The sequence below is a fragment of the Macaca thibetana genome, chromosome 4, assembly GCF_024542745.1.
Source record: "Macaca thibetana thibetana isolate TM-01 chromosome 4, ASM2454274v1, whole genome shotgun sequence".
In the NCBI taxonomy this organism is placed as follows: domain Eukaryota; kingdom Metazoa; phylum Chordata; class Mammalia; order Primates; family Cercopithecidae; genus Macaca; species Macaca thibetana.
Window position 1 is genome coordinate 76,157,825 of NC_065581.1, and position 23,990 is coordinate 76,181,814.

At 34.3% G+C, this 23,990-nt stretch overlaps 1 protein-coding gene across 3 annotated transcripts in view; it reads right to left on the minus strand.

Annotated features, from left to right (window-relative positions):
* Nucleotides 1-983: 983 nt before the first annotated feature.
* The window catches only part of PHIP (pleckstrin homology domain interacting protein), a 138,252-nt gene continuing 115,245 nt past the window's right edge, over nucleotides 984-23,990 (minus strand). For all 3 annotated transcript variants that reach the window (XM_050788268.1, XM_050788269.1, XM_050788270.1), the window contains 8 exons: nucleotides 22,503-22,572; nucleotides 22,132-22,182; nucleotides 21,719-21,868; nucleotides 14,187-14,339; nucleotides 13,262-13,425; nucleotides 12,551-12,810; nucleotides 11,856-12,053; nucleotides 984-7,909 (listed from right to left, as the gene is read on the minus strand). In XM_050788268.1, the coding sequence (XP_050644225.1) occupies nucleotides 7,272-7,909; nucleotides 11,856-12,053; nucleotides 12,551-12,810; nucleotides 13,262-13,425; nucleotides 14,187-14,339; nucleotides 21,719-21,868; nucleotides 22,132-22,182; nucleotides 22,503-22,572 (1,684 nt within the window). In that variant the 3' untranslated portion in view covers nucleotides 984-7,271. The remainder of the gene's footprint in view (nucleotides 7,910-11,855; nucleotides 12,054-12,550; nucleotides 12,811-13,261; nucleotides 13,426-14,186; nucleotides 14,340-21,718; nucleotides 21,869-22,131; nucleotides 22,183-22,502; nucleotides 22,573-23,990) is intronic.

A 23,990-nucleotide genomic window follows, 5' to 3' on the forward strand; every position in this document is an offset into this window, starting at 1 on the left:
CTGGGCATAGTGGCAGAGGCCTGTAATCCCAGCTACGCAGGAGGCTGAGGCAGGAGAATTGCTTGAACCTGGGAGGCGGAGGTTTCAGTGAGCTGAGATCGCAGCATTGCACTGCAGCCTGGGCAACAAGAGCAAAACTCTGTCTCAAAAAACAAAACAAAAAGCAAAACAAACAAAAAACAACAACAACAAAAAACCCATCATGAACTAACCTCTGCTAGCTTCCAATTTTTTTTTTTTTTTTTTTTGCAGCTTTCTTACCTCTCACCTTTACAGAATTGAAGAGCTTTAATGGCCTTCTCTGGATTAGGTTTTGGCTTCAGGGGATATTGTGGCTGATTTGATCTTCTATCCAGACCACTGCACCTTTCTTCTTATCAGCCATAAGGTTGCTTTGCTTTCTTATCATTCATATGTTCACTGAAGTAGCATGTTTAACTTCCTTCAATAACTTTTCCTTTGCTTACACAACTTGGCTGTTTGGCACAATAGTTCCAGCTTTCAGCCTCTCTTGGCTTTTGACATGCCTTTTTAACTAAGCTTAATCATAGCTAGTTTTTGATGAGTCTGTGAGACTTCAGACTCTTCTATTCACTTGAACACTTAGAAGCCACGGTAGGGTGACTGACTGGTTTAATTTCAATATTGGTGTATCTCAGGGAATAGAAGGCCCAAAAAGAGGGAGAGAGATGGGGGAATGGCCATTTATTGGAACAGTCAAAACACACAGAACATGTATTAACTATCTTATATGGGTGTGGTTTTTGGCATCTCAAAACAATTACAGTGGTAACATAAATGATTACTGATCACAGATCACCATGAACAGATGGAATGATATTTTAAAAGTTGGAAATATTGCAATTACCAAAATGTGACACATGAAGTTATCACCTGCTGTTGGAAAAAATGGTACTGACAGTCTTGCTGGATGAAGGGTTACCAGTTATCTGCAAAGTGCAATAATGCAAAGCACAATAAAATAAAGTGTGCCTGTACTTCTTTTTATTAGTAAACATGTATTTTTAAAGCAATTCACAATTTATAGCAATACAATAGTGTGTTGTGAAAACATTAAAAGTCCTTCTTCTAAGGGTTCAGAAAACCTCACACTTACAACAATAAGGTCATGGCCGCAAGACACAGCTTGTCTGGAAACTACACATTAAATGATGTATTCTATTCAGGGACTAAATATAAAAGCCAAGGTTGAGCCATGAATACAGAGGACAATATACAAATGAGATTATCACCACTCACTATTTGAACAGAATTAGATCTCACAGATAATTTAATCAACTTTTAAAACTTTACAGATGAGGAAAATGAAGCTCTGAGATATGACTTTGCTGGGGTTCCTCTACTTCCTGTCAGGAATGAAAGTGAAATTCCCATTTCCCAACTCCAAGCCAGTTCTTTTCATTACACTGTGCTGCCAGTATGTCTAACCAATATGGCAGAAAGGTATTTCATTGAATGACTTCCACCATTCTTTTCCCAAAGACTAATCAGTAAGTGGTAAATGTGTTAAATTTACCACACATTGATTACAAACACAAAGTACTATATTGCAAGTAACAGAGGTTTTGCGCTTTGGTCTTTATTCTTACTTCCATTAAATACTGGGGAATCTTGGGTCATAAAATTGGTATTACAAAAGAGAAACAAGTAAAGAGTGGTTGCTGAAAGTTAATTTTTCTTGGCTGGTTCTTCTAAGTATATACTAGGTATTGTTATTAGCAGACTTCAGAAATAAAAGGTTATCTGGAATTTTTTTTACCTGCCTTCCTCAACTTAGAAATTTATTTTATACAAAATCATTTTAACAAAACATCTTAGGGAGAAATTAACACAAAATTACAAATCACTCCATGTGCTTAATTTGAATTGTTATAGTCTTATGTATTCATATCTAATAGTCTTCATGCTAAAATTGGGATTCTTAGTAAGTCAACAAAAAAGCATGACAATCTGACACAATTTCTAGGAAAACTGCAATAACTCTATGAACTTAAATACAAGTAAGTGAAATTCTTTCATCATTCCTTTTTTCCCAGAAATTGCATATTTTTGAGAAAATATTTATGCAAAGTGTTCCACTGAAATGTATCTCTTACGAAAGTATCTGAATATTGAAGTATTTATCACTCATCGCAGTTAACTTATGGTAAGAAACCAATGAAATTGTTTTATTAAATGTACACATAAAAAAGCATGTAAGTTTTTGACCTTCAGTTGTTTTGGAATTAAATTACATTTCGGCACCCAAAAATCTTTTAAGTGACAGTTTTCATACTTTGCAAAACACACAGGGCACTGGAAACTCTAATGAACCAGCATTTACATAATGGTAACTGCCATATGACCACTTTGGTAAGCAGCTTGTGGAAATTACGTACTAAGTGCTTTATGTGTTGCCAAAAAAACTTAAAAAACCAAATAATAAATCATGAGGCTCTACAAAATAGCTTAGAAAAACAAGTTTTCTATTTATTTAAAAATAAGTTTGTAGTTACTACATTGCAGGGACAGGAATTCTTACACGTACATTCTAGTTTGTATAAAAGGATTCAAAGAATTATGCATCAAAACTAACATAGAAAGTGTCCACGTAACAGTAAAGAAAGGTCCAATCAATATGTACAAAAAGAAAGGGCACTGCTATTCTGGTGTGAGACTGCTGTTTATAATATGATACTCCAGGTTCGGAAAGAAAAAAACAAACTTCAATAAAGCTAAATAATTAATTTGTTTTAAAACTCTGTGTTACTTATTACATACAACAGATCTGCTTGTGTTTAAACATTGTTTTCTGTACAAAATAAGCATAATCTTAATTTGAAAATGTGTCAGTTTCAACTTTCACCCTCTAGGTCAGTTACTTTTTAAAAATTGAGCTACATTCTACACATGTCTAAATGTCCTGTGACAGGATTTAAGTTTTCTAAAAGATCTTCAATAAGACCCCTGTCTTCTTGCAGTTTTAATATGGTCCAAAAATGTAACATTGTATTGTCTCATTTTATAGTCTATCATTGTGACTAATCAACACACACAATCTTAAAGTAACCAGCGTGTGTGCATCTGCCTTATATGCATGTAGTATATTCCATCTTGAACCTATTTTTCTTGGCTCCTTGAATTGTAGAAACTCAGCCGTGCACTAAGTATTTGGTCTGTGCCATAAGGTTAATTTCCTGATAATTTTTATCTGCATTAAAAAAGTGTTTCAACACAGAGCTATCAAAACTAAAAATAGTATCTATTTATAGCTCATATTTTCTACTCACTGTTTTACTGCAGTGTGTACAAGGTTTATCTCTGGAGCGCCAAAAGTGGTACTTACAGTCTTCTGACTCAATTTGACCTCTTCTTGATGACTTTTCATTTGGAGCGCTTTGCTCAGTATAATTAACAAAAATAGTTTCTTAGTAAATGTAGTATTAATTTTAGTTCAGATCACTTGGAAATCAGGGAACTAAGGGAAACTGCAAGGGTAGAAGCAAAGAAAAGTGTATTTTTCAAATTTTAATGGGAAAATAAATTCTTGCCTAAGTGTAACAAAACCACTGCTCAACCATATATTAGAAATACTTTTTAGGTTTATAGGAGTAATCAGATGATAAAACTACTTCCCCTATGACTTTTAAAATCATGTAACTCCTGCATATAAGCAAAACACTTATAGCCCTTTAATCACTCAAGTATCTTGGTCCTTTCAACCTATTCAAAAATAAATTTCAGGTCACAAAAACATTCAGAATAAATCTGTTTTCATTAAGTAGAAAACTGAAAAAGCCACTTCCAGCTGACATTTGAGAGAGATATACAGTAGGTATATATGTATAAAATGGAATGTCAGAATTGAAGTAAACATTGTTAAATGGAGAAATTATATTACAAATCATATTTGAAAACATGTAAATGCTGCTAACATATAAGATAAAAATGATATTTGAATACATTTCTTAAAATGTCTGATTCATCTACTGCACTGCAGATGAGGGACAGTTCTAGATGTTAACATACATGCTGCACAAAGGTATTTTCTCTGATTACTGTATCTTATGTAATTCATTTCCAGGTGATAACTAAATTTAGTCAATCCCAAGTCTCAGATGTTACCTAATCCAGCTCACAAATATTCCACGTTTACTTACACTGAAGGAGGAAGATAGTTTTATAATAATGCCAGCAGTCTTTAAATTTGTAGTGAAGCTGTGCAATAAAAACAATTGAAATAAGGCCAAAAAAATCTTCAGTTTATAATACATGCAGAAAATAGTCCAATGCCACTATAGCAGGTCACAAAGGATAAAATTTTAGAAAGTTATGTATGTATTGCCTATCGCCCAGGGCTGTGAGTCTCTGATTAGACTGAATATTTAAACTAATGCTCCACTTAAACTTTTCATCTGGGACTTGAGAATGTTGGAGTTGAGGGAGGGAATATTAGGGTTTGGTACTTAGAAATACCTAAATTGGTTTACACTTTCCATGCATGTTAAGTTATATTTCTGAATTTTCAGTAAATTTGAGATGTTTTTATTGCTTACCTAAGACAACTGCCAACATTTCTTTCTGGCCTATCAACAGTACATACATAGTGTTACCGCTTCAAAGAGGATTATTTTCCCAAGTGGTAAAGAAAACAAAAATATGGTGATGACTTAAATTTCTTAATTCAACTTCTGCAATGTATAGAAGCTAAATTATAAAAATATAAAATCTAAATATATTGGTATTACTAATACATGTTTAAGTGTTTCGGTTACAAAGAATCTGATCCAAGTTACTGTGCTTTACTAAGAAACCAGTGTCTAATAATGTCCAAATAAGGTCATAAATATACAGTGTCTTTAGAACAGGAATAATACATTTATGTGTTATAGGAAAGATGGTATATACTCATTTCTTTGCTCAAGAGTTGGAATTAACACATACACTGTACTAGAGGTATATTCCACTCTAAGACTGTGTACGCTCTTCCTTTTTCTGTACACAAAACTGTACATTATTTTTTTACAAAAATTGATTTTATAGCCTATTCTTTTTTTCTTAACACAATGCAGATAACATCAGGAAATTATATATTTCAAATAGATTGCCTTCAAAGGCAACTAATTAATGACTTAAATTTCAAACATACACTATTATTTTCAAGAATGGTGTAAGTGAAAGACTCATTTTTCTATACAATCAAGCCATCCATTTCTGCATTATGAAGAGTTTAACTACTGAATTTTAATTTTATAGTTAAATATATTTGTTAGAAAAAAATAAATATACAAAAAACCTGAAAAATTTGAAATTATTTTTCAACTGCAAAATCTCAGCAATGCAGTCAAAATCTGGAAAATGGTTTACTTAATTTCACAGGAAAATTTCTGTACAAATTTAGTTACAAATGATCTTAAAAGCCCAAATGTATCACTTTTTCATTCTTCAAGACAGTTAAATGACAGCTAATATTCATCCTTATCAGACATAATTATGTAATGTGTTTTGCCAAGGTTCGATTGCAGACTTTATTTTTCTACATCAGGGTCATGCTGATACATATTTTCCCCATCTTCACTTTTTAAAAATGTAGTATCTGAAAATTTTGGTTACATTTTTGTTCCATACCAGTCCTCAGAAAATACTACATTCTTTAAATTTTTAAAAAAATGGACAGTAATTTTTAAACAATAGAAATGGTAAGTATGTTGGTTTTTAAGGTATAAAATAACTAACTGTACCATAAACAAATAAATAACTGCTCTCCTTTTCCATAGCAGTACATATAGCAATACATTCTCCTAAGTCATATAGTTATCATTTACAATAGACAACTTAATTTTACTAATGATGCAAAAAATAATAGAATACAAGGCACAATCATTAAATGGAGTTTTTCTTTAGGGTGTATATTGACATACCAGCATGATAAGGATACCGTAAAAAGTGCAGAAAAAACACAATGTGCAATGAGACCACTGTATAAAACATGATTGCATAAAAAGTGATTTGGCCTATTTTAACCTTTAATAATTGAAAATAACCAATTTCCCCCTTAAAATTAAACTATAAAGTATGACATTTTAAAATTATTTTTATTCTACTGCTATCTAAAAAATCCTGAAAAAAGAATTTATACCTGGGTAATAGTATATAAGTATGTGTTTGTATATATATTTAATTATACCCATTTATCAATATATACACATACACACACAGACACGTTTCTTTGTAAGTCATTTTAGGCTATTAGATATGTCTAAAGTTTAGAAATGACATTAATCCAGATCAACAAGTAAACATCAAATCCCATACCTTTTTTCCTGTATTTTCCTTGAATCCTTTAACCACTTAAACATTTCCTCTAGAATATCTCTGTCAAAGGACCCACCAGTGCATTATTTTCTATTAGTACCAAAAAAAAGATATATCTCAGCATAACTCTTTAATAACTTGCTCTTTAGAATATATAGCCTTTCCAATACTGAAAAGTGTATGCTGTCCTGACAGTCAAAAACAGGCTTTCCACTGCACTGATTCTCAGTCTTTGGCACAATAAACAGAGATTGAGTGATATAAGAATCAAGGTCTGAAAAATTAGACAGTCAAATGTTTTCCAATGTGGATATGTTTCCCTTCATCAGTACATTTTCTCTTAAGTTTGGCAGAAATGGAATAAAGCAAAAGCCTCCTCTAGATACTTTGTAGATGAACATTCTATAATTAAAATTAAACTTTTTAGGGCATCAAATGGTGGAAATTTTGTATTTATCTTTTAGAGGAAACATTTCTTAATTCACTGCTACTCTGTATAAGATCTGTCTTTTAGGGGCATGACTTGTATCAATAGAAATGTACCTTGCTTGGTCAAAAATAATTCATTTTAACATGAAATGCTCTATCACTAGGAATATTATGCTCCTAAAGAGTGTAGCAGAACTGTCTTTTCTATAAATAAATCAGGAATTCATTATAGATCAATTTCTTTTGTTTCAGTGAATGAAATGAATGTGAAAATGCATAACCTATCTAAGGGCAATAAATAGCAAACATTTAAAATATATATGTATATATTTATATATATATATATTCATTTAAAGAAGTGAAGTGTCTTGTAAGTTTGTTTTTTTTTTTGTTTTTTGTTTTTTTTTTTGCAAATCAAATCATATTCCCTACTCCACCATAGCAGCAAGGAAGCAGAAGCCTTAGTTCTACTTATTCCTTAACTGTACCTGCTTTATAGATTTTGAAGTAAAATATTTTGGTACAAGTTACCAACCAATTAAATTAGCTTTTGCTTTTTCAGTCAACTTTCGGACTCGTCCTCTACTAGAAGTTCCAAAAGTTAAAGAGGTGTCTTCGAACAACAGCTGCCTTTGCTCCTCTTCAGAGTCATCCTCATTATAGAAAGCTGTCCTTCGACCTTGATTTCTAGTTCTCATGTGGGGTTCAGAGCCTTTGAGTTCTTCAAACTCTTCTTCCTCATCTATAGGATCATCTATCTTTTTTCGGTTACTTCTCCTTAACACTTTGACACTTGCAGGGACTAGGAGATCTGAATCTAGTTTTTGTGTCTTCATCTTCCTTTTGGGTTTTCTACCTCCACGACTCTTTTTCTGTAACAAATCTTCCTTTACATTATTAGTTTCAGAAAGAAAATTGCATGTTGAAGAAGGAAGTACTTCATCTCTGATGGGATGCACATTATTTTGCTCTAAATTTTCTGGCTTTGCATACTGTAGCTTTTTGGGCTTTCTACCCCTTTTCTTGTGTATAATTTCACCACTATTGGTGTTAACTTCTACTTTAGGTTTCCTTCCAGGTCCCCTCTTCACAAGTTTTGATGGCTGTCCTCCATGGCCATTTACTTGAATGGTTCCTGGTACAAGAGCGTTGTTCTTACAATCTCCTAAAAGGGAACAACAGGACACCTTAATACATGGAGTTTCTTTTTTGATTTGACCCTCAAACTTGTCAATAAGGCCCCATTGGTATACTTATATGTAATGACATAATCTAAATTATTTTATTAAAATGAGAAAAAAGAACCTAGAGAATGTTAATAGTTCAATTATCTTATTTATTTTCTAATTAAAAGAGACAGATTCTTAATGATCTCATGAGGGAGGTAAAGCTCATAGAAAATAAGTAACTCATCTAAGTTAACATTGTGATTGATTATAAAGCTAGGATGACCAAAGTTTTCTTATTCCTAACTTAGAAGTAAGTTACTCTTGCTCAAAAACTTTCCTCTCAGAACTGTTTAAAGAGGATTTAAAAACAACTAAATGGCAGTTTTTCTTCACAGGCTTTGAAAAGTCCTCGCCTTGTGTAATAAATGGCAAATGACTATAATCCTAGGAAATACTGATTATATCAATCAAAATCACTATGTGTGCCACCATAATCATGATTAAGATCCCACTGTAACAAACTCCATGACAAAAGGCCATTATGCTTCATAAAACAAGAGAGAAAATGCTGGCAATCAAATTCTAAACCTGAAGGATCTGGAGATGATGAATCACCTTTCTGTTGTAGAAAAAAATGCTATAACTTAGATAAAGGAAAAATATGCCACAGGAACTATCAGTAACGAACTCTCTTTCCCTCCAAATTTCTGACATGTTTTTATTTGATAAAGTAGGTGATTTGCAATGCTCTATTTTTGGGGAAATTCATAGATGGAAACTGCTTTTAAAAAGAATACATCTTCATAAAAGCATTTTTGGTCACAGGTTGGAACTGTACTTTGTAAATAAGAAAATCATGGTTGGTTGGGTGCAGCGGCTCACAATTACAATGCCAGCAGTCTGGGAGGCCACAGCAGGTGGATCACCTGAGGTCAGGAGTTCAAGACCAGCCTGGCCAACATGGCGAAACCTCGTCTCTACTAAAAGTACAAAAATTAGCTGGGTGTGGTGGTGGGTACCTGTAATCCCAGCTACTCAGGGGGCTGAGGCAGGAGAATCATTTGAACCTGGGAGGTGGAGGCTGCAGTGAGCTGAGATCATGCTACTGCACTCCAGCCTGGGCGACAAGACAGCCTGGGCGACAAGAGCGAGACTCCGTCTCAAACAAAACAAAACAAAACAAAAAAACATGGTTAAGAGACTCAACAAAGGTCAGAGTCAAGTACAGACAGAAAATGCAAAGATTTTAATTCCCGATCCCCTCATGACTCTCTTTAGATTAGTGGTTGGGAAAAAATGTGGGTGTGGACATGAAGTAGTTAAGTATTTCCTATGGAGCAACTGACATGTAAACTGCCTAGGGATTCTGCCAATCCCTCTTGTTTTACATTATGACTACACGGGTTCTAAATATCCAGCACATGTACCTACTACAGAAGATAGGCTTTAAGAACTACATGAATCCCTTGAAATGGTCCAAAATTTTGTATGAATATGTTTATGTACATTTTTCTTAGACAGGGACTATAGGACTTATCAACTTTATAAAGCAATATATAATGTAAAAAGATTATGAATGCAGCTTTCTTAAAAAGGAATTCAGAAGTTTTTTTAAAAACCACTGATCTTGAACTGTGTTGTCCTGGGCACATGAAAAGTTACGCAGTTTAGGAACTAAATTTTTAATTAAATTTCAATTTAAATACTAAAGCAGTATATATTTTAAAATACTGATTAAATACTGAAATAACATTTTGGATGCAATGGAATAAAATATTATTAAAATTAACTTTACCTATTTTTACTAAACATAGTGACTGCAAAATTTAAAATTACATATATGGCTTGTATTATATTCCACTAGACAACACTGCTTCATTCTAGACAGTTAATTTAGGTGTCATTATTTATAATAAATCTCTGTTAATGTTAACTAATAGATAATGATATTTCTATACAGTACCAGTACTCGAGTATTTCTAATACTCAAACATTATAAATCAAATGGACTATGAGACCAGACCTCCGCTATCATAATGCTAGAACCAATTCATCATATATATTTGATTTCTCTAGGATTCAAGAATAAAAAGCAGCAAGGAAGGCCAATATACTATTCAAACTCTAAATTCAGTTCAGAAAGGGGGCAGATATTAAAAATGTGAAACATTCATATGCAAAGTATTTTGGTTATTTATTCAAACAATTATCTTCTATATAATGGGCATTAAAAATGAGTAAACACATTAACCTCAGATTCTTCTGGAGATACAGACATGTGAAAATGAATAACCTGATCAGTATTATAAGTACCACCAAAGGTAATGAACAGGGTTTTCTGGGACATAAAGATGGAAGTGCTTGGCTGGGCGTGGCAGCTCACATCTGAAATCACAATACTTTGGGAGGCTGAGTGGGGTGGATCACTAGAGGCCAGAAGTTTCAGACCAGCCTGGTCAACATGGAGAAATCCTGTCTTTATCAAAAATACAAAATTAGTCGGGTGTTATAGTGTACACCTATAATTCCAGCTACATGGGAGGCTGAGGCAGAAGAATTGATTGAACCTGAAAGGCGGAGGTTGCAGTGAATGGAAATCTGGCCATTGCATTCCAGTCTGAGTGACAGAACAAGATCCTGTCTTTGGAAAAAAAAAGAAAAAAAAAAGGATGGAAGTGCTTGATTCTATCTAAAGAAGCCAGGAGAAGACTTCCTAAAGACGATATTTTAAGTGAGACGTGAAAGGCAACAGACCATTAAACTAGGAGGGAAAAAAGACATCCCCCCCCAAAGAAGAAAAGAACAAAGACTCAGGAACTTCTAAGTGTTTAGGATGACTGGGATACAAAAGAGAGAAAGAAGGCAAAAGAACCTGGAATGTTAGGCAAGAGCCAAGTAACAGAGAGTCTTGTGTAACAGGCAAAAAATTAAAAATGTTTCCATATATGATTTGAGGGCAAGGAAGGGTTTTCTCTGCATGTATGTACACACATCCACATGTGCTAGAGAGAAATGAAAAGATCACTTTGGCTGCAATATGGGAGATGGACTGGTTAAGAAAGAGTTTGAGAACTGAGGCAGGAAGACTAGTTAGGAAACTAGGAAAATAGTCCAGGCAAGAAATTATGTAAGCCTTGAAATAATGTCACGGCGGTGAGAATGGAGAGGAGAGAATAGATTTAAGAGATGTTATGGAAGGAGAAACAACAAAAACAAAAAGCTGTTGAAGAGATTCAGTTGCTGAAGAGAAGGCTAGGATGACTCCCTGATTTTAAGTTTACATGGGTAGATCCCAATGCCATTAACCAAAATAAGATTTCAGTAGAGAAATTAAATTTTGACAGAGGTTTTTAAAGACAACAATGAAGAAATGTCTTAAGAAACACTTTGAAAATCATGATGCAAAATGCTTATTAGGCTGTCTGCTGCCAAGAAGCCATATTATTTTAACATGTCACAATGGCATATTTTAGTATTTACTTTCTTCATCTTTCAAACACGAAGACTTTACAATAAAAACCCGAAGCTGAAAGAACTTGAAGTGTAACATGTCAAAAGTTGTACTCTACAGTTGTAGACAACCCCAATGAATTATTATTTAATAAAAATCTGTCTAGAAAAATAAGTAGTTTTGTGATCCAATATTTACTTAAAACATTTTTCTACAAAAGTGAAGAATGCTACATTGGGTTAACTATATCCTATTTAATTTAAACTTCGAAGATAAATTTCTTTTTTTCTTTTGAGACAGGGTCTCATTCTGTTTACCAGGATGGAGTGTAGTGGCACAATAATAGCTCACTGCAGTAAATTTATCAACTAATACAGATGTGTGACTTTTAAGTGGGCAACCTGAAAAGTGGATATAAATGCTGATTCCAACAAAAGCATCATTTATAATAAGGATCTACTGTATCTTGAAAGATAGAAATAATACCTTACCTTGCTCAATGACAGCTGATGACTTTGAAAGAGTGGACGCCTTTGGGAGTATAGACGACTTCATTTTACGTTTGACTGGCTTTTCCTTTTCCATGGTTTCTTTTGCAGAATTATTCCTAGTGCCATGACTAAAATTGGATTGACCAGGACTGGAAAGAGTATTCAAAGCTTTGGAATGTTTCACGGAATTCTCTAGTACTAAAACAAATAAACAAAAAGTTAAAAATTAAGAGTTACTGAACCTAAAGATAAGAAAAAAGGTTAACCTGAATTATTTGAATTAGCTAAGACAACAAAACCTGAAAGATGCTTAAAGCTTTCTTAGGAAATCTACTTTCTAATAGGAAAAAGGCATATCCAGCTAGAAACTCTTAATAGTTTCAGCCCTTTTAGAAGCTGTCCCATCATTTCAAAATTACGAAGGCAAGTCTTGGCAAATTGCTAGCTAGTGTGGGTACTATGATTTAAATTCAGTAGTTTAGATCAGAGTTGTCATTTCTAAGCATTAGTCTATAATGACGTAAATCTCAATTTAATTCTTATTAAAAACTTTTTTTAATAGGAAATTAATAAAGAAGGCAAAAACAACAGTGTCTGCTAGAAATTACTAAAACTCAATATACTGCATTTGGCAAAGTAAAAACTTAAATTAAGAAAATCATCAGACACATTACAATTTAGAAAGTCAGTCTTACTTGTTTTCCCTGGTATTGCAGATGCATTTGCTTTTGTAATAAAAGTCTTTGCAGCTGAAGAAGTCGATGGTTGCTCAGTGATAAGTGGATCTACAATCACTCGGTTGCTTCTGGTTCGAACCACAGAACTAGATTCTGTTTTACCGTTTATCTGAGCAGCATTGTGTCTTGGCGGTATTGATCGTGTAGGTGTAGAGAATGCAGAGGTAGAGATTTCTGACTTTAGCTGGGGTTTTAAGATCCTTTTTTTCCTTTCAGGGCTGTAAATAAAATAGTATTGTCAGTCACTCTTATAGTTCTATATGAATGAATAAAACAGTTTATAATATTGTTGGATTCAATATTTGTACTATTATGAAATATGTTAAAATATGAGATTTGTAGTGGATTTCATATGATTGTGAGCCTTTGAAAGTGAATATTTAGTGAAGGATCGCTGTAAATGCTAAAGTTATATGACGGAAAGCATGATGCCATCACTATCCTAAAAATGCTGTTTTACTGTATAGATTTAGCAGTTTGAATTTAAGCACTTACACTAGTATAGCTTTAGTTAAAAGATTAAAAATCGTCCACATCATAGGAACTTGCATGTCAAATATATCATTCTGTAATATAGGGAATAGTAAAGGAAGTATTAAAAAACACCAAGTTCTATCATTTAGATGAAAGTTATAGATCAGTTAGTGGTATTTAAAAGAAATTAAATACCTTGACGCAGCACTACTGGAAACAGAGCTGCTTCTGTTTCTTTTCTTCCTCCTTTTGGTTATGGTATTTCTTTTATGAAAACGAAGAGCAGATTTATAATCTGATAAAACTGAACTAATGTGTTCTTCAAAGAAAGCAGACAGGCGCAAACTCATGCTGTAAATCTGTGAGGGAAAAAAAAAGTGTTCAAACATTCCTCGGAGGAAAATACCTTTGTTCAGTAAATACTGTAATGTAAATATTTTTCCAGTAAAAACTATTTAGAATTTAAATACTGTTTTTGACATCCTTTTTCCTAATCTTTTGATGAAAAGGTAAACTGAAGCATTTTAACAATTAAATATTTTTGTGTTTAGAACAGAAATCTTTCAAGTTTTGAGATTCTTAAAGAAAAGTCTGACTCTAAATTCAAATGGCTCATACAGACAAAACTCCTTATTGTCAACTCTATTACACTGAAACTATCCCAAAGGTTTGAACCTGTTTTCTACCTAGGACTAGCATCTCTTCTTTCTCATTTCACTGCTATATAGCACTGCTTTGTGATGTTATGTCTGGTCAAAGAGTTTTAAATTATATTTATATTTTTACTTATTTGTAAAAATCATTCACAAAAATGCTCCATAAGGCAGATAATAGCTAGAAAAGTCAAGGCCAGATGGCTCTGGTGCATACCAGGACAATTTGCACCTATCTATTCAATCACAGTACTTCAAGAAAAGTCACCATTACCAGACATCAAAGATAACATAAATGTTATGTCATACAAGGAGCTGAGTAGAAAGGTATAAATTCTTTTTCCAGTGGGACAATATTCAGAATATAACAAAGGTAACTTGGACCTAAATTTTAAGTAAAGCAACGTTTAGTCATTTAACATACTCCTCTAACTCAATCTAGTCATAAACAAAATTTAATTATATACCCTTGATCTTTTGCTTGGTGTATATGCTTTGGAATTACTGAAAATAAGTCTGACATCTTTACATAACTCCATTGGTGACTCATAATTCCCAGCCTCTAAAGTTTCTCTAACGGTAGCAAAATCCATTGGAGTGTCAATGATGTCTCTGTAGTCCTAGGAGAGGGAAAATAGGTGGTGTTACCATTATTATTACACAAAGCATCACTTCTCAGCACAGGGATTTGCACAGGATTTTTATGATGACTATAAGTCCTAGAACTCTTAATAATCACTCCTGTTCCCCTTATCAAGAGTTCCTTTTTTCTAATAATTCTAATTTATTTCATACTCTCCCCCTTATATTGCAATCAACAATAATTTTCTTATTCAAGAACACAGAAGTTATTAATTTTTCATTGGAGACTTGGGAGATGGAGTTGTACTGGAAAGGGGAAAGTAAAAGAGTAAGGAAAAAGCCCAGCTCTACAACCAAAAGTTTGAAAGAAACTCTCAAAACTTTATACTACTTATAAATTCTAAAGGTCTGACGCACTGAAATACAACTGTAACTTTAAGGAAATAAAAATGATGGAAGTATGCCAGCATCCCATTTATGCAGACACCTAAGTTCTAGTAATCTCAACTTCAGTACTACAATTGGGAGTTTTGCTTTGCAGTAATAAAGAATTAACGAATGTGAATAGTTGTCACAAAGTCTATGCATGTCACCTGAGGTGTCTACCTAGTCAATTGAGTATAAAATTAGGTAACAGATTGGAACCAATAAAAACACACAAGTGAAAGAGCAACAGAAAATCATCATAATATGGTATATAATTCTAAAATTATCAGAATATGCTTTTTTTTTTTTTTAAGCAGGGACAAAGAGTATTGTACTCCCCCTTTTTTGGGAGAGACAGTCTTGCTTGTTGCCCAGGTTAGAGTGCAGTTGATGCCATCACAGCTCACTGCATCCTAAGCCCCCCAGACTCAAGCAATCTTCCCACCTCAGCCTCTCAAGTGGCGGGGACTACAGGCAGGCGCTACCACGCCCAGCTAATTTGTATAATTTTTGTAGAGACGGGGTCTTGCCATGTTGCTGAAACTGGTCTCAAACTCCCTGACTTAAATAATCTGCCTGCCTTGGCCTCCCAAAGTGCTAGGATTACAGGCATTAGCCACCACATCTGGCCTGCAGTTTTTCAATAGTCCCTCAGTATGCGATTATATTTTTTGAAGTATAACAACTTGACTTTGCACCATCAAGTTTAAATTATGATCAAATATGTCTGACCCTGAAGAAGGTGCCATATAAGGCAGGATTACTGCCTTTACAAATTTTTATTTCTTCCTTTCCAATAGGTATGCCTTTTATTTCCTTTTCTTGCCTTATTGCATTGGCTAGAATTTCCAGTACTATGTTGAATAGCAGTAGTGAGAGTGAACATTTTTCAATCATTCCTAATTCTTAGGGGGAAAGCACTCAGTCTGTCACCGGTAAACATGATGTTAGCTGTAGGTTTTTTATAGATGTACTTTATCAAGTTGTGGAAGTTTTCCTTTATTCCCAGTTTTCTTAGGGGTTTTATAATGAATTAACGTCTTGTTTCTTCAGATTCTGCATTTGTCTATTTGCCATCTATTCACAGGGCCAAGGATGATCTGGTACCTGGGGGGCCTTACAGACCTGAGGAAAGACTGCCCCTTCCTGGGGCAGTCAATTCTTAGTGACGGGCTCCACTGAGAACATTGTCTTTCATATACATACCAATGAATCCCAAGTATAAAGCCACAGTCAGCTCCTTTTCTCACTCTCACACACTAAGCCAGTATTTCCATTTTAAATCATCCCAGGGCTGGGACCAGACAACTAGATACGTGTGCCTCAGAGCCCACTGGAATTATTCAAACTAGCCAAAAATAAGCTGTTAACTGTGACCTGCCTTGCATTTCCTGCAGAAACCCCAATAAATGATTTCTAAGCTTTTCCCTAGTTTTGGTCTCTCCTACCCAACCAAAACCTAGCACTTCCCCTGTGGCCCTGTGTGGCATGTGGTAACCCCCTACTTTTCTGGGACTTTTTACTTTTTTTTTTTTTTTTTAATGAGATAGGGTCTCACTCTATTGCCAGGCTAGAGTGCAGTGGTGTGACCTTGGCTCACTGCAATGTCCATCTCCCAGGCTCAAGCAATCCTCATGAGTAGCTTGGACTACAGGTGCACACCACAGAACCTGGCTAATTTTTGTATTTTCTGTAAAGACAGGGTTTTGCCATATTGTTCAGGCTAGTCTCAAACTCTTGAGCTCAAGTGATCCACCTACCCTGGCCTCCCAAAGTGCTGGGATTACAGGTGTGGGCCACGATGCCCGGCCTGGGAATCTTCAGTATAATAAACTTTTTCCTTCCAAGCCTTGTTTTCATTTCCTCCTGTGACCACACTGACTTTACCATAACCAAAATGCACATTCATAGAACAAATGGGTGTGAAATTTTGTCAAATGCTGTTTCTATATTACTTGATATAATCATGAGATTTTTCTTCACTAGCCTATTAATATGATGGATTACATTGACTGGTTTTTGAATAATCAACCATCCTTGTATCTCTGGAATAAACAGCACTTGGTCATGGTATAAAATCACTTTTTAATATATTCCTGAATTCTATTTGCTGTTATTTGGTTAGTTTTTTTTCTTCTTTTCTACTGTTATTGTCTGGTTTTGAGATCAGGGGAACACTGGCCTTCATAGAATGAGTTGGGAATTTGAGTTTTTCTATCTTCTGGAAGAGACTGTGTAGAATTTGTGTTAATTCTTTAAATGTTTGGTTGAATTCTCAGTGAAGCCATCCGGGACTAGACATTTCTTTTTTGAAAACTTATAATCACAAATTAAATTTCCCTAATAGGGTTACTGAGTTACCTGTTTCATACTGGGTGAGTTGTGGTAGTTTATACTTTGAGTATCGGTCTATTTCATGTAAGTTACCAAATTTATGTATGTATAATTCTTTGTAGTATTATTTATTTTTACTTTATCATCCTTCTGGTATTTGCAGGGTCTATAGTGATATGCTCTATATCATCCCTGATATTAACAATCTGTCATCTCTATAGCTTTGTAAATCTTAACAGAGGCTTGTCAATCTTGTTGATCTTCTCAAATAACCAGCTTCCAATTTTATAGATTTTCTCTATTGTTTTTCTTTTTTGAGTTTCACAGATTTCAGCTCTTTATTATTTCCTTTTGTTGGCTTACTTTTGGTTGATTTTACTCTTCTTTCTCTAGGTTCTTGAGGAGTGATCTTCGATTACTGATTTGAAACTTCTCCTTTTCTGCTGTACTCTTTAGTACACTTTGGTATTAGAAATTTTCCTGCATTGCTTTAACTGCATCCTACAAATTTGGATACACTGAATTTATTTTAATTGAGTTCAATACATTTTTTTAATCCCCATGAGATTTGTTTAATCCATAGATTATTTAGAGGTGGGCTCTTTAGTTAACAAGTTCTTAGAGATTTTACATTATTGGCGTTACAAACTTTGTAGATTTGGGCAAAATATAAAAATGATTTTTTAAAATGTTTTGCAATATTTTGGGTAATGTAAAATTCATGTAGAATACTTAATTTTTCTTGGCTCACATCTTGGCCTTCCACCATGCAGTATAGTACATGATAACTGCTCAATACAATTCTATTGAATACATGAAAGCTGTAGATTATTAAGCCCATTTATTTCCATCAAAAATTTAATTTTTAACATCTTGCTTTGAATATTTGATTACACTCAAAATGTGAACTAATATTTTCATATAAAAGGTGAAATATGAAGTGCGTGATCTGCCTTAAATATTCCACTAAAGTAAGGATGATACAGTTAATTCTGAATTATAAAAAGTAGATTGGTATCCAAAGTTTTCTTTTTCTCTTCTGTGACAGTAATTAACAAAACACACCTAGGCAAAAGATTACATTTTTCTTACTTCTACTACTTTTCATCGGCTAACACGTTTAGCTGGTGGGACAGGTTCTAAATATTTGCTAAATATTGTTCTCATTATTTTGAATATGTAAAAGATGACTGCATTCTTAGATATTTCCCTCTTAAGTTTAAAAAGTGAACTTTACAAAAATTCATTTGCCTATTGTCAGAATATCACATATAACTGGTGCGCTGGATATAAAGGATATGGGTTCCCATTGTGGCTCTGTCTATAAATAGCCACAAATAAATAGCAAGAAACAGCTTTGTCTATAAATCTTAGCAAGGTGAGTCTCAGTTCAACATCAGTAAAGTGAGTGGCTTGGAGCAGTCTCAGGTCGCCTCCATTTTTTCTGTCTGACTGTTTTAATATTTTCTTTTTGACTTTCAATTGTTGAGTTTTTTTCACTCTTATTCTAGGTAAAGATTTTTTTCTTGTATATCCCGATCAGGAATCATAGTTTGTCAAATGTTTACCAATTCTAGAAAATTCCTGGCCATGGGGCATGGTGGCTTACGCCTGTAATCCCAGCCCTTTGGGAGGCTAAGGCAGGCAGATCACGAGGTCAAGAGATCGAGACCATCCTGGCCAACATGGTGAAACCCCATCTCTACTAAAAAAATAAAAATTAGCTTGGCGTGGTAGTATGCGCCTGTAATCCCAGCTACTCGGGAGGCTGAGCCAGGAGAATCGCTTGAACCCACGAGGCAGAGTTTGTAGTGATCCGAGATTGAGCCACTGCACTCCAGCCTGGTGACAGAGTGAGACTCTGTCTCAAAAAAAAAAAAGTTCTTGGCCATTAGCTCCTCAAATATTTCTCCTCTCCCATTCTGTCTATTCTCTTCCACTGAAATTTTTGTTAGACATACTTTGGACCTTCTCTTTCTATCTACCATTACCTCTTACTCTCTCCTTCACACTCAATCTCTTCATTCTGTGTGGGATTCTATAGAATTTGCTTAGATCTTTACATTTACTATCTCTTTAATCTGTTTTTAAAACTGTCCGGTAAGTTTAATTTCAGTAATTATACATTTCATTTCCAGGATTCTATTTAATTGGTTTTAATATGTCTTCCCTCTTTTCCTCTCAAATAACATACTTTACCCCATGTTTCTTATTCTTTCATTTATTCCTTTAACCAAAATTATCTATCAAAGTTTAACTCACAGCATTTCTTTTTTCTTGGTGGTACATATAACAACAATAATCTTACAATGAATGTCATCTCTCTTTTTTTTAATGAAGTATAGTAATTCAGAATAATCTATTACTCAAATTTTCAGGGAGAGGTTACTAATATTTCCATTGGTTGTTTCTGTCATCTTATAATGGTAGATCAGTCCCTTATATAGGTGTGTGTGTGTGTGGTTTTTTTTTAATCATTAGTTCATTCAGTTAAGGATTAACTTTTTTTCCATAATGGATTTCTACACAAGGGTAGTGCAAGTTTGGATTCTAAGTCCATGTATAGCGTACGTTTAGGAAAATTTCTCCTCTCTGACATTAGAACCACTGGGGAAAACATTCTTTGTTGTGAAAGGAATTATTCAATTCTTATTTTCTTTCAGGGTGCAGTTCTTCAATACTTCTGGTTTAGGGTTGGGTTTCAGCTCCAAATTCCTTTTTCACCACTGCCCAAGGACTCAATTATCTCTGTATAGTGTTAATACTTGTGCCTCTAGAATAAAAACATTGTCTTATTTCTATCCCTTCTTTTCTGTGTAAAGCCCAGAATACAAATGCCTAAAACAATGAATAAACAGCAATTTATTTTTCAAAAGAATACATAGCTGAGCTTGCAAGAACCAAAGTGAAATCCGTAAGTTGTGAAAACAGAGAGAAATGAAAGCCAGAACATTCATGCATCAGCTCAGTCCTAGGTTTTCCCAAAGGTGAGGTTCTAATTAGCTCAATTTATCACGTCACTGGAATTAAAGATTTCTCTTCCACATTTAACATTCTATGTTTCTGGTATTTTAAATGACATGAAAAAAGTCATTTTCTGATATTTATCTGTTGATGAAGTTTCTCTATTTTCATCATTGTAAGTTAGAACAAAAATAAGCCTGGCTAATTTTTGTATTTTTAGTAGAGACAGGATTTTACCATGTTGGTCAGGCTGGTCTTGAACTCCTGACCTCGGGTGATCTGCCCACGTCACCCTCCCAAAGTGCTGGGATTACAGGTGTGAGCCACTGCGCCCAGCCCTTGAACTATATCATTTAATTACTTTTTAAAGGGATAAGATAATGATGTCCAATGATACCACATCTAGGTCATGATGTCTTATAAAACATTTTTTATTTTCATTTCAAACCATGAATGCTATCTGAACTGCATAACTTTTTTCTTTTTTGAGACAAGAGTCTCACTCTGTCACCCAAGCTGGAGTGCAATGGTGCCATCTCGGCTCACTGCAACCTCCGCCTCCCACGTTCAAGCGATTGTCCTGCCTCAGCCTCCCGAAGAGTTTGGATTACGGGTGCCCACCACCACACCCGGGTAATTTTTGCATTTTTAGTAGAGACGGGATTTCACCATATTGGTCAGGCTGGTCTCAAACGCCTGGCCTCAAGTTATCCACCCGCCTCGGCCACCCAAAGCGCAGGGATTACAGGTGTGAGATACTGCACCTGGCCCCTGAACTATATAGCATTTAATTATTTTTTAAAGGGATGAGAAATCACTCTACGCTAAATTTAGATTGCTATGATTGCATGCCAAAATAAATACTTGGATCATGTTTACTTAGCTCTTTTTACCATGTATTCCATAAAGATTATACATTGGCATACCTAAATATATACAATAATATCACCTTACATTTGTATACAGTGCTTCACATTTAAAAACTATTTTTTTGTTTGCTTTTGTTTTTGAGACCGAGTCTCTCGCTCTGTTGCCCAGGCAGCGGGATCTCGGCTCACTGCAAGCTCCGCCTCCCGGGTTCACGCCATTCTCCTGCCTCAGCCTCCCGAGTAGCTGAGACTACAGGGGCCCGCCACCACACCCGGCTAATTTTTTTTTTTTTTTGTATTTTCAGTAGAGACGGGGTTTCACCATGTTAGCCAGGATGGTCTCGATCTCCTGACCTTGTGATCTGCCTGCCTCGGCCTCCCAAAGTGCTAGGATTACAGGCATGAGCCACTGCGCCCAGCCTAAAAATTATTTTTATATATTCTCTTTACATCTCCATAATCCTGTAAGGATGTAGGCATTTTTTTTTTCCTAGATAACTGCCATAATAAATTCATAGAATCAGTGTAGGGAAGACAAAAAGAAAAAAAAATTCAGATGAGAAAACTAAGGGACTAGCTCAAAGCTGCACAACTGGTAGGAACAGAATAACCCATTTCTTACAGTGTCTTGGTTCAGGGCTCCTTCCATTTTACCACACTATTCAAAATTTAGATTCTCTATGTAGTCAAATGGATAATGAGAACATGTATAAAATAATAAAGAAATGAACAATAATCATAAAAAGTAACTAAAATAGCCAACTGTCATGTAAAAGATATGTAGCAAACTGACAGGTAAAGAAAATATTTTCAAAAACACTTACTGGATATTCAAGGAGATCTACTGGCTGACGGAAAGGCTCTGAATCTTCACATTGAAATATGAGATTTAACAATTCTTCACACTGTTTCTTCCATGCTTGAATATCGTAAGACTGGGCTCTATTACGTAATCTTCGTCTAGGCTGATGGTCCTGCGATAAAAGTGTTCAAATATATTAATAAAAGAGCACTTATACAATAAAATTTGTACTTTTAATGCAGTCTTAGATAATTGGGTAATACACAAGAATTCAAACAAAAGAAAATATTCACGAAGTTCTAAAAAACATACATTTTGTAATTGAAACTAATTTGAACATACTTAATGTCTTTTAAAATGCTGAGTAAAAAAAGAAAGCTCTTAATACATTTTAATTCATATAAAGTACTCCTGCTAAAACTAAAACTATATTACCTTCCTTTTTCGAGTAGAAGTTCCTGGCACATCAGCATCTTTCTCTTCTTCCTTTGAGGCAAGAATTTATCAGATTCATAAAACATTTTAAATGCCATTATACTTTATAGTTGATTAATTAGCAATTATTTCCTTTACACACTGGAACACTGTAATGTATATGCTGGGGCACTTTACTGACTCATTAAAAAGTTTCCCATTAAAAATTTTTTTTGTAACTCTAAGAAGAATATTCTACTGCCAGTTTTTGTTTTAAACTACACTAGACAAGAAATAATCTTCACAACAGCTTTTACCTGAAAACTATAATATGTAAATTTATTTTTATACAGAGAATATCAATATAGTAATCATAATGAAATATTACATACCTCAGAATCAGACAACACTTTCTTCTTCATTGAATTATAAAGTGGAATTATGTTATAACAAGTCTGATCCCTACATAACAAGGAAATGTTAAAATGTAAGACTACAGCCATGATAATTTTTTCCTTAAAAATTTGTTCCTAAAACCATATTTTAAGATAAAAGTAGAAGCTGAAGGCTTGCTTTCTCCTCCATTGGCTTACTCCAATAATGTGTGCACACACATTTAACCCTGACCCCTCCACTCTATGTAGAGTTTTCAGTGTGGCCTGACTATATCATTACACCAAACCCAAGTCTCATCTCCCAGTCTTTGCTTAGGTATCTGCTGTGCTTCTTCCATTCCTCAGTCTTCAAACAGCTAATATATTTCTTGTCTTCCAACTTTCTTTCTTTTATTCTTAAATGTATTTCCCAAAACTCTGTTCTTACGCATCTTCTCTTGACACTGTACCTTTTGCTTTGATAACTTTACATACTGGTGGTTTATCTGTGTAAATGAATTCCAAAATTCCTGCAATCTGTCCTAACCCTTCTCCTGAGCATTCTACCATAACCTAAAATTCCACATGTTTAAACTTAATAGTGGCTCCCCAGATATCCTTGTTCCTTTCTCTATTTTTTCTTAAACAACATACCATTCTTACAGTAATGGGAATATTGGTTTTTCATTATTCTTTCCCTTTCCTCCTCCTTATAAATCCAATTAGTGGTCAAGTGCTGTGAACTCTATCCCCAAGTATGTCTGGGCATCTGTCCCTTTCTCACTTCCATAAATTAAGCCCTCATCAACTCTTAGTTGGTCAAATATAGCAGTCAATCTGCTATTTATGCTTCTTGTCTCTTCTATATCAATTAAATTAGACACTGCAGTCAAATTAACATTTTTAAGGCATAGTGTAAAACATTTTATTCTCATGTCAAAATACTTTCAACATCCCCTTGCTCTCAGAGCTCATATTTTAAAAGTCTAAAACCTTAGATTGGCATTCAAGGCCACCCATGATGTGGCCCCAACTCAAATTTATAGCACTGTATCTCTACTGTGACTTCTACTCATTACTGTCTACCTCACCCAATTTATATTACCCTTAATTAAACCTCCCTACCTCATGCTGCTCCTTATCCCTGGAATGGCTTTCTTTTCATCTAACGTTTCCTTAATCTATCAATATCTACCTTGAATACAATGTCTTCTTAACATACTTCTCCTCCCCTGTATCTGAATCCCTATCATCACAACTAAAAGTGATCCTACACTCATCTAAACTTCTATACAATTCTCTTATTACTTGTCACAGTTTTCCTTATATTATAGTTTCTTACAGATTTATCTATCCTATGAAACTGTATTAAGAGGATAAAAATACTACCTCCAAGCACCCTTTATATTACTTTGTATGTATCAATTGCTTGAAATTTTGCCAAATAACTCAATTAAAAAGTATAATTAAAATTTCAAGGAATACTTAATATCCTGAAAACTATCT